At 45.7% G+C, this 11,324-nt stretch overlaps 1 protein-coding gene across 1 annotated transcript; it reads left to right on the top strand.

Moving 5' to 3' along the window:
• Window positions 1-7,563: 7,563 nt before the first annotated feature.
• Window positions 7,564-9,189, top strand: LOC122011130. The gene is made up of 3 exons (XM_042567558.1): window positions 7,564-8,166; window positions 8,260-8,985; window positions 9,082-9,189. The coding sequence occupies exons 1-3, from the start codon at window positions 7,564-7,566 to the stop codon at window positions 9,187-9,189; spliced, it is 1,437 nt and encodes a 478-aa protein (XP_042423492.1).
• Window positions 9,190-11,324: the final 2,135 nt, after the last annotated feature.

Raw genomic sequence — 11,324 nt, 5'->3', positions numbered from 1 at the left:
TTTCTATGACCTTGAAGGGTTCGACCCAAGGAGCCTCCAATTTGGTGACATCGTCGATCGGCTTCACCTTCTTCCATATGAGATCCCCAACCTGGAACGACCTCGGAGTCACCCTCCGATTGTAGTTTTGCCGTATTCTTTGCCCGTAGGCCTTTAGCCGAACGACGGCCTTATCGCGCGCATCATCCACCAGGTCCAGCTCCAATAGCCTCCGCTCGACGTTGTCCTTGCTCTAGCTCTGTATCCCGTCAGACTTGACTCCGATCTCGACAGGGACGACCACTTCGCCTCCATACACCAAGTGGAATGGGGTTACCCCCGTGCCTTCCTTAGAGGTCGTGCGGATTGCCCATAGTATGCAGGGGAGCTCGTCCACCCAACTTCCTCCGATGTGGTCGAGCCGAACCCACAAGATCTGTAAGATCTCCCGATAGGCGACCTTAGCCTGTCCATTGCTCTAAGGGTATGCTACGGAGGTGAAGGCCTGCTGAATGTCATACCCTCGCACCATTCTTTGAGTTTCTGCCCGGCAAACTATCTACCATTGTCTGAGACGAGTCAACGCGGAATCCCAAACCAACAGATGATGTGCTGCCATATGAACTTCTGGACCATCTACTCGGTTATCCTCGCCAGCGGCTCGGCTTCGACCCACCTGGAAAAGTAATCCACTGCGACAACCAAGAACTTCCGCTGACCTGTCGCCATAGGGAAGGGCCTCACGATGTCCATACCCCATTGGTCGAACGGGCATGATACCGTGGAAGTCTTCATTTCTTCAGTATGTCGGTGCGAAAGGTTATGGTACTTCTGACAGGGCAAGCAGGTGGCCACTGCCCGAGCGACGTCTGCTTGTAGGGTTGGCCAGAAATATCCAGCCAGCATGATCTTCCTCGCTAGCGACCAACCGCCTGGATGTCCTCCATAGAAGCCCTGATGTACTTCTTGCAATATGTAGTCGGCATCCTCCGACCCCAAGCACTTGAGCAGAGGTCGAGATAAAGCCTTCTTGTAGAGCTGATTCCCGATCAGGGTGAATCGACGAGCCCTTTTCCTGAGCAGCGGGGCTTCCTCCCGATCGAATGGTGTTATTCTCGATCGCAAAAATTCTATTAGCGCAGTCCTCCAATCGCTTGGGAAAGTGAGTCCCTCCATCCGATCGATGTGTGCCACCAAAAATACCTGCTTGATTGACTGTGCCATAATGATCGGTGAGAGTGAGCTTGCTAGTTTGGCCAATTCATCCGTCGCTTGATTCTCTGCTCGGGGGATCTTCTGTATGATTACCTCCTGAAAGTTGGTTTTCAACTTTTCGAAGGCGTCTGCATAGAGTCTGAGACGCGCATTGCTTATCTTGAACGTCCTGGTCAGCTGCTGAGCGACCAACTGTGAATCTGAGTGTATGAGGACTCGGGTAGCTCTGACATACCGAGCGGCTTGTAGGCCCGCTATGAGCGCTTCGTACTCGAACTCATTATTGGTTGCCCTGTAATCCAGCCGAATGAAAAGTTACATCCGTTTGTCCTGAGTGGAGATAAGTAGTATGCCGATCCCACCCCCTGCTGAGTGGACGACCCATCCACATATATCTTCCAAGCAGCCTCGGGTTTTGGGTTCTGCACCTCGGTGATGAAATCTGCCAAGGACTGTGCTTTGATGGCCGTTCGGGGTTGATACTGGATGTCGAACTCACTGAGCTCCGTTGTCCACTTGATTAGCTGTCCGGACACCTCGGGATTAAGAAGAACCCTCCTTAGAGGACTGTTGGTCATGACAACGATTGTATGCGTGAGAAAGTATGGGCGAAGCCTCCGAGCGGCCAGTACTAAAGCAAAAGCAAGCCTCTCGAGACCAGTGTAGTGAGATTCAGCGTCTTTTAATATGTCGCTTAGAAAATACATTGGTTGTTCTTCACCGTTCTGCCGAACAAGTGCCGAGATGACAATGTGCTCGATCGAGGACAGATAGATTCGGAGCGGCTCCCCGACAGTCAGCTTAGCTAGCATAGGAAATGAGTTCAGATACACCTTGAGTTCTTCGAATACCTAATCGCACTCCGAGTCCCACTGAAATTTGGTGGCTCGGCGCAATATCTTAAAGAATGGCAGGCTCCGGTTGGATGATTTGGAGATGAACCGAGACAATGCAGTTATCCGACCGGTGAGACGCTGGGCTTCCTTCATGTTTTTGGGGGGCAGCATGTCTTGTAGCGCCTTCTTCTTGTTAGGATTTGCTTCAATTCCCAGTTCGGTAACGATGTAGCCCAGGAATCGCCCGCTCTTTACGCCAAACAGATACTTGTTCGGGTTCAGCTTGATTTCGTGCGTCCTCAATGTCTGGCATGTCTCCGTGACATCTGCGCATAGATCAGCAACTTTGAGGGATTTGATCAGGATGTCGTCCACATACACCTCCATGTTGCGGCCGATCTACCGTCGGAAGACCTTGCTCATCAATCTTTGATAGGTAACGCCGACGTTCTTCAGTCCGAATGGCATCACGTTGTAACAGTAGGTTCCATCAGCCGTAATAATAAAGCTAACATTCTCCCGATCCTCCTTGGCGAGCGACACTTGGTGATACCCCTGATACACATCCAGCATGCATATCAGCTCGCACCCGGCAATGGAGTCTACCATCTGATCAATCCGGGGCAAGGGATAGAAGTCTTTCGGGCACGCTTTATTCAAGTCCCGAAAGTCGAAGTAGATTCGTCATTTTTTTCTTGGCTTGGAGACGAGCACCACATTCGCAAGCCAGCTCAGGAACTGCACCTCCTGTATGTGGCCGACCTCCAGGAGCTTCTCGACTTCTGCCCTGATGATTAAATTCTGTTCGGCGCTGAAATCCCTTTTCCTTTGCTTCACTGGTTTGGCATCCAGTCGGACATGAAGCTCATGCTGCGCAACGCTCGGGGAAATGTCAGGCAGCTCATGCATGGACCATGCAAATACATCATGGTTCTACTCTAGGCATTTGATCAATTCGGCCTTCCACTCGGTTTCCAAGTCAGCCACTATAAAGGTTGTCACCTCTGCTCAGCCTGGGTGTATATGCACTTCCTCCTTTTCCTCATAAACTAGACTAGGAGGTTTTTTAGTTATAGCGCTAACCTCTAGTCGGGGCATCTTCCGTGCGGACTTGGCTTCTGATTTGACCATTTCGACGTAGCATCGCCGAGCGACCAACTGATGGCTATTTCGACGTAGCATCGTCATGAACTTGATCTTCTGGCAGAAGGTTGAGATGACAGTCCAGAATTCATTGAGGGTCGGTTGGCCCAAAATGACGTTGTAGGCGGAGGGGACGCTCACCACGATGAAGTTCATGGCCCTCGTCCTTCTGAGGAGTTCCTCCCCATGTGATATGGCCAATTTTATTTGGCTGATCGACTGGACTTCATTGCCGGTAAATCCGTGCAGTGGGGTTGTCATCGGCAGCAACTCGCCTCGATCAATTTGGAGTTGGTCAAACGCCCTTTGAAGATGATGTTGACCGAGCTGCCAGTGTCAACGAACACACGGTGAATGGTACAGTTTGCAAATACCACTCAGATAATGAGGGTGTCTTCATGTGACACTTTAATTCCCTCGAGATCCCTGGGGTCGAAGTTGATATCGGGCCCACTCGCCTTCTCCTTGCTGCAGCCTATGGCGTGGATCTCTAGCCATCGGGCGTATAATTTTTGAGCTCGGTTGGAGTCTCCACCAGTTGATCCACCGACGATGATGTTGATCTCGCCCCACGCGGCGTTGCTTCAATTCTCCTCCTCCCGAGCGATCGGTCAACTCCGCTAATGTGAGGCTCGTGCAGGATCGATGCTTCTCCTGCGATGTTGCTGCGATGATTCCCAGGCCTCTTCACGCTGTCTGGCTCTCTGATGTCCGTGTCGTCGGTTGGGTGAAGCGATCGACGTCGATAGCTCCTTGGCGTTGGTTGTGCGACTGAGGCAATCCCGCGACAGTCACGGGTGTTGTGGGTGGTTGATTGATGAAAAGAGCAGAACATAGGAGTCCATACATTTCCCTTTGGTTTTGGCCGCTCGGAGGCCACATGCTGAATAGTCGCGGCCCTTTCGACGGTTGATGGTTGATCGGCGGCCTCCGTTCGATCGGCGCCAATGGTTCGAATTGCGCTTCCTTCCTTCTGGCCGCCTAGGCTTCTTCCACGTTTATGTACTCATTGGCCTTCTTCAACATGTGGGCGTAGTCGCGAGACGGCTTCCTGATGAGCGATTGGAAGAAGTCCTCGTCCGCGAGCCCTTGCGTGAACGCATTCATCATGGTCTCGGATGAGACCGAGGGAATGTCCATTGCCACCTGATTGAAGCGTTGGATGTAGGCTCTGAGGGTCTCCCTCTGGCCCTGCTTCATGAAGAAGAGGCCGACACTTGTTTTCTGATAGCGTCTGCTGCTTGCGAAATGATGAAGGAAAGCCATTCGAAAGTCCTTGAAACATCGAATTGATCCGTCAGGCAACTTCCGAAACCAATGTTGTGTCGAGCTAGCTAATGTAGTGAGGAAGACTCGGCACTTGCCTCCGTTAGTATATTGATGGAGGGTAGCAACATTATCAAACTTACCGAGATGGTCGTCTGGATCGGTCGACCCATTATACTCTCCGATCGCCAAGGGGCGTAGTGCATCGGCAGTGGATCTTGCAGAATTGCCTCGGTGAATTGTCGGTTGATCCGCTCGGGAGACAGATCAGCTCAGGGCGCTTTTCCCTTTCTTGAGTCCCAGACGAGAGCTTCGTCTAAGGAAGAGCCCCTTTCTTGGTTGGCCTAAGCGATCTATGAGGGAGTCTGAAATAATACCCGGTGAAATGGAATGGGCACGGGGGGAGCTTCTCCATGAGTGTCGGTCGCGATTTTATTCTACCCCCAGATGGAAAGCTGCTCCGGTCGGTCTTTGTGAGCTGCTCGGCCTCCCGAGGTCGATGTCGCTTATTGCGCCAGTCAATCGACTAACGCCTTCTCAAAGCATACCTAGAAAGGACATGTCAGAAAAGCATGTTTGACGTCATACCTTAACAACCCGAGCATATCCCTGACATGACAGTGGAAGTTTCCACCGTACGATTCTCCGTCTGACCGTGCCGTAAACCATGCCATCTGTCGATGACACTGGTCCCTATGAAGATATCGCCAACTGCTCCTTTTGTCCGTTATTGGGTCGAGCGGCAGGGCCACGTGGCGTTCGCTTATAGGAAGGCCTTAATGGCGGGATTTACATGAATTCCGAGGAGATTAGGGCGACGTCAGCATTGACCGCACGGGTCGCACCCATCCGAAGACGCCGAAGGAGAAGTTTCCCAATGTGAAAATCCTCAAGGTGCCGAGCGGCCTGGGAGATCAGCCCTATGAGGGCCGATCAAGACGCAACCAGCCCTTGGTCAATCAGCCAATCGGTCACCAGACCACCCGTCCAGTCAGTTGGACTTACAACCTCCTTCGACTAGACTTAAGGGGGAGGCACGTGATCCGGTGATAAGGTGGGGCTCGCCTGATAGAAGGTCGTTGCCACGTGGAGGATCATAGTCAAAAGTGGTCAACGTCTTGAGCAAGTGTCCGATCGGACGAACCACCTTCCCGGTCGGCATGAAGAATAGCCGATCCGACACTTCAACAGCTCGGCCAAATACCGAGCTTCCGACGCTCATAAGGCTCAAGCAGGGAAGGACGAGGGTCGATCGACCGTCTCGCTTGGCTAAATAGTGGACGTAGTCTCAACCCGGTAGGTAGGGCTCCCTCGCTCGACAGGGCAGAGCTGGATAGTAGATCGTGGCCGAGCGGACGCTCGGCCCGACCATGGTACCACCTGGACGACAGACTGGCCGAGCGGCTCCCCCGCTTGGCCCAATAACGGACAAAAGGAGCAGTTGGCGATATCTTCATAGGGACCAGTGTTACCGATAGGCGGCATGGTTGGCGGCACAGTCAGACAGAGAATCGTACGGTGGAAGTTTCCACTGTCATGTTAGGGATATGATCGGGCTGTTAAGGTATGACGTTAGACACGCTTTTCTGACACGTCCTTTCCAAATATACTTTGAGAAGCGTGCACGTCTGGGGAAGCATGCACGCACCTCCCGAGAGCCCTATATAAGGACTCCCAGACTTCGACGGAAGTATGTTCACTACTATAGCTACAGTTACGTTGCTGCTCTTTTCTCTTCTACTTCATTCGCTTGCCGTCGGTGACTGACTTGAGCGTCGGAGGGCCATCGCCGGGAAACCCCTCCCTGGCTCGGCACTAACGACTTGTGGTTGCAGGCTTAGCTCGTTGGAGGTCCACGTCATCTTCAGTCTACATCCAGTCAACGTGAGCGCCATCTCCCTAGCGTCCGTCGACTTGACTCTCGGACAGGATCACAGTCGAAGAAACATGCTGCTCACCTTTCCTTCTCCTAATTTAACAATCCCAAATTCTAAACAGAATTAAGATGGAGCAACAATGCTTAGGTTAAGAATTTGGTTACCTTCCGTTTTTTGTTCTCTGATGAGTAGCGACTACTCACGGCGATCAGTGGAACCATCGACATTATTATAAATATTTGAAAGCTGGTTACAAGGTTTACTAGGTTATGTTAAATTTATATATCCATTTTTTAATACACCATTTACAACTTTCCTATTTCTTCTCTCTCTTTTGTAATGTTTAGGGAATGAAATTCATTCCCTAAATTTAGAGAAGTATTATTCATAAATGCATAATTTAAAGAATAGATAGGGTAACTAAGGGCATCTCCAATCGTTTAAAGTTCTAAATGAGCTTTTTTTTATAATTTCAATAAACTACATCGACATTATAAAAACTCATTGAAATATCTCTAATAGTTAAAACTCTAAGTGAGCTTTTTTATCATCTAATTCATAATATGTACATGCATATTTCATTAATATCATTACAAAAGAGCAGGCTTGAGTTTTGACTACTGCTCTTAAACTCATTATTACTTTTAAAATATAAAGTTCAAATCTCACCTCTATAATGGTTCAAACTCTTTTATTAAGCTTTTTTTATTTTAAAATTTTCTCACAAATCTGGTATTGGAGATGTCTTAATGCAAATATTTTTTAATTATTCTATTCAAAATTTAAAATAAAATCTTTGAATAAGATATTTGATGTGGATGCTAATCCAAAATACAAAATTTGTTGATGAAAGAGATAAAAATAGAAGTAATAACTAAGCAGCTGACGTAGTAGAAGTAATAATTGGATCGGCTGAATAAGAATTCTCGATCAGGTTCAAGAACTCTGATGTCCAAATCATTTAAAATCTTCTAATTCCAAAGCAGACATGATAAACTCTTAAGCAACTATTGACTCTTACAATTAATTCTCACTGGTAACTGCATTCATAGCACGCGCGGCAATTTGAAGTCCTTTAAAAATTCTTAAGCAACTATTGACGCTTAGAATTCTGCACGCTAATTTCGAGTTAACTCCTTAAGGAGTCCCCATGGCAAGTTACTATAAATATTCCACAGTAGTTGCACAAAATCCAAATATGTTCTCTGCTCTATCTCCTACTCCGACGTTGCGTGTGCTAAGTAGACATGACCACTAGTCAGAAGGAAATCACCCTCAAAGTCTTTGTGAACAAGACCAAGAACTGCGTTGCTTTTGTTGACTCGGGCTTGGATTTCGTAGATGTTCTCCTCAGCTTCCTCACGATGCCTATTGGCACCGTCGTCCGTCTTCTCAACAGGCAGTCGTCCCTGGGTTGTTTCGATAAGATTTACCAAAGCGTCGAGCAGCTCGATGAGAAGTACCTGGTGACGGCAGGGTGCAGATCGATGTTGACCAACCCAGTGAATTCATCTGGAGTGAAATGCCAGAAACTTCGGATTAATATCGATGAAATGGGAAAGTTATATAAATGCTCTTCCGCTATCTGCACTAAGCGTAACTACAGTTATTATTCAGGTCTCAAATGCCAATGTGGTGGTGGCATTAATACGGCAGTTAGTTGTGATCTGAATCAAGATGATGTTAATTATGAAGAATTTCATGGCGTTTTCATCAAAGGGGCTAAATTTGTTGTTACAGATGCTGTTTGTATATCTTTGGTTGAGGACCTCATTTCGACTTTAAACGAGTGTGGCAATGGTGATCGTAACCAACTAGAAGAGAGATTGGTAAAGATTGAACGAGAACAGGCAAGTTTATATTTTTTTTCGGCGTCTTCTAATTTCTTGTCGTTCTACTTCATTAGCTGATGGCAATTCAATTGACAAATTCAATGCATTCAGGTTGTACGAATTCTTAAAAGGTCCTTCATTTCCGACACTCCACTAACTGATGTTTTATTGCAAAATGGAGAAGACACGACGCCGCCCAAGGTTTCAGTCCCTTCGATTGAAAAAACAGTTGAAAAAAAGGCGTTTGATGAGGAGAAGAAGATCTACAAACTCAACATGGCCCTTACTCGTAACAAGGTGTTGTATGCTGTGGCAAGTCGGGACTTCGTTGATTTAATTTTCAGTTTTCTCACATTTCCAGTGGGTTCTCTGAAGAGGCACTTGGGCAGTCGATTCCGGATTGGATGTCTCAATAACTTGTATGGCAGTGCTGAGCGTTTGCGGTCATCTGGTTACATGGTTGCAGGCTGCGAAGAGAGATTGCTTAATCCTAAGCTTGCGCCATATTTCAACTGCAAGAATCAAATCATTGGAGTGGAGGAAGAGAAGCGAGATATCTACTATGCTTGTTACTGCTTCTGCAAACTAAGCGCAACGACTTTCTACTGCCAATCAAATAAGTATAATGACATGCGGGCACATCAGGCAACACTTGTAGACCCCAAAAGTCAACTCAGAGGAACAATTTCTTCGTATGGAAGCTATTGTCAGGAATTAAGGTACATAGTCTCCGACGAACTCGTGGTCGCCCCACTATCCCTCGCAGAAGTCATTTCATTTAGCAAGGAAATCTCTGATCCAATAAAGATGGCAGAGTTGAGGGTAGCTGAAGAGGAGGTTGGTCTGGTTGCTCCGGCTTTAATTTGTGTTGGTGCATGTACTTCAAAAGTATGAGACTTCATGCTGCTTTTGTTACTCTTATTTCATTTTCAGGTTCTTGATTTTCTTGGCGTTGCTTTGACGTCCAACACAGCGCTAACAGATGCCTTCTTAGCAAGGACTGTTGGTTTGTTCACTTCGGTGGACGAGAAGGGTGATTGATCCATCAAATGCAGTAGAGAGGAAGGCTATTTTGTGGGTGTTTACATTTTGTGGGTTGTGCTATTTCTTATCAGAAAAATTGCTATTTTATTTTAATCTCGTAAATTTTTTTATTTGATAATATTTAACTAAATCTCATATATACTATCAAATTGTCTTCATCGAGTTTGACAGCCAAGACGTATCAAGTCTTGCTCAGTCGATTAGTGTCGCTTTCGGACAGGCTATATTGTCAAACGGATTGAGCTGTTCCGATTGATTGGGTCAGACGGAGCGAGCTTGGTTTATGTTCATGTTAATTAATCTTGAATCATTTTTATTCTTCAATTGTGATGGTCCTTCGGCAATTTATTGAATAACACATAAATTTTTTAAATTTCTTAATCACACACCTTACTTTTAAAATACTAACTAAATTTCATAATCACACACCTCGTGGAATTGCGGCCAAACTTAGTAGCCAAATTACGATCAAGCTTAGTTGTGATATTGCAGTTGGGACTAATTGTATAATTACAGTCGAGCTAACTATTAAATCGTGACTGGCAGAGTGAGACGATAGACAACAAGGAAATGGATATTTTAGAAAATAAATAAGTGATCGAGTTGTCTGAGTTGATAATTTAAAAAGTAGAATGCGAGATTTCTATTTAAACATTTTTAGTGCTGGATTTAGTAAACTATTTTGATTTTGATTTGCTTCCATTTGTGATTCGAATTTAAGTTAAATCCAAAATTTACCATTTTGTCGGGTTCTATTTATAAGTCTATGCATTTGTGAAATTGACTTGGTCTCCGATATTTTGGTTTTAAATCCAATCTTGGTAACGAACTGAGCTTAATTATTTCATACTCAATAAGTTTTGAACTTTCAGTAATTTGGCGCCAATTAAATTTATTTTTTCTACTTAGTGTAAAAATAAATTGAGTTGTGATTTATCTAATATCAATTGTTTCAATTAATTTTAAAAAATTATAAATTAAAAAAACAATCGTTGTAGATTTTGTGATGAATTTCAAAATTCATCACAGATTTGATATATATGAGATTTGATATGTTAAGCGACGCTTTGTACGCGACCATGAGCGAAATCCAACGTGCTCAATCTGTTACAACCAAAATATATTTTTTTAATCTCTCTCATCTACGTGTAACAACTTTCCTCTTTCATCTATATGCAACAATTATAAAATTCTTGTTTCTCTCTCATCTGATTGTATGCAACAATTACTGTGCTGCTAATTTTTAAAGGTGGTGTAGCTGTTACAATGTTATAGCAGCTACTACACAATAGCTGCTACATGTTGTAGCAGCTTCTGTATAGTAGCTGCTATAACATATAGCAGTGTTATTGTGTGACTATTATATTGTAGCAACTACTGTACCGTTGTAGTAGTTTTTACACCGTTATAGCAGCTTCTGCACCATTGTAACAACTTCTGCATCGTTGTAGCAGTTACTGCACCGTTATAGCAGCTACTACATCGTTGTACCATATTCTACACCCTTGTAGCAACTTTTGCACCGTTGTAGTAGTTACTGCACCGTTGTAGCAGCTACTGCACTGTTGTAGCAGCTACTGCACCGTTGTAGCAGCTACTGCACCGTTGTAGCAGCTACTGCACCGTTGTAGCAGCTACTGCACCATTGTAGCAGCTTCTGTACCGTTGTAGTTGTTAGGATCTTAGATGGCTAGAGGGGGGTGAATAGCCTCTTAAAAACTTAAACACAAATTTCTACAAAGAAACTTGTTAGCACAGCGGAATTAAGTAACTAAAACAAAAGGAAATAAGCACACTAACACACTAACACACGGATTTACGAGGTTCGGGGATAACTTGCCCCTACTCCTCTGCGTGTCTGTAAGGTGGACGACCCCTTGATCTTCGGTAGATCGCACCCCGGATAAATTCCGGCTAAAGATCCTCCTTCTCGGTGGAGTAACCTCTCCACAAAGTCTCAAGAAATATATATGTTAAAGCACAAGACTTACAGAGCTCGATGGTAAAGAATAATGAACTAACGCTTACAACCACGCGAGGATCAGTGAAAACAGAGAACTCCCATATCACAGTATCACACCCGAGAGCTCAAGAACTTAGCACACCTCAACGATCAACATAACTTTCTTTCA

This window comes from Zingiber officinale, chromosome 8A (genome assembly GCF_018446385.1).
Source record: "Zingiber officinale cultivar Zhangliang chromosome 8A, Zo_v1.1, whole genome shotgun sequence".
Taxonomy (NCBI): Eukaryota; Viridiplantae; Streptophyta; class Magnoliopsida; order Zingiberales; family Zingiberaceae; genus Zingiber; species Zingiber officinale.
The sequence above is the reverse complement of the archived record's forward strand: the minus strand, read 5'-3'. Positions and strand labels throughout refer to the sequence as shown.

Excerpts from the sequence above, each read along its gene's own strand:
- LOC122011130 (XM_042567558.1), top strand. The coding sequence starts at position 7,564 with ATGACCACTAGTCAGAAGGAAATCACCCTCAAAGTCTTTGTGAACAAG. Across the intron at positions 8,167-8,259 it reads TAAAGATTGAACGAGAACAG|GTTGTACGAATTCTTAAAAG; the intron begins GCAAGTTTATAT and ends CAATGCATTCAG. Across the intron at positions 8,986-9,081 it reads TGAGGGTAGCTGAAGAGGAG|GTTCTTGATTTTCTTGGCGT; the intron begins GTTGGTCTGGTT and ends TTTCATTTTCAG.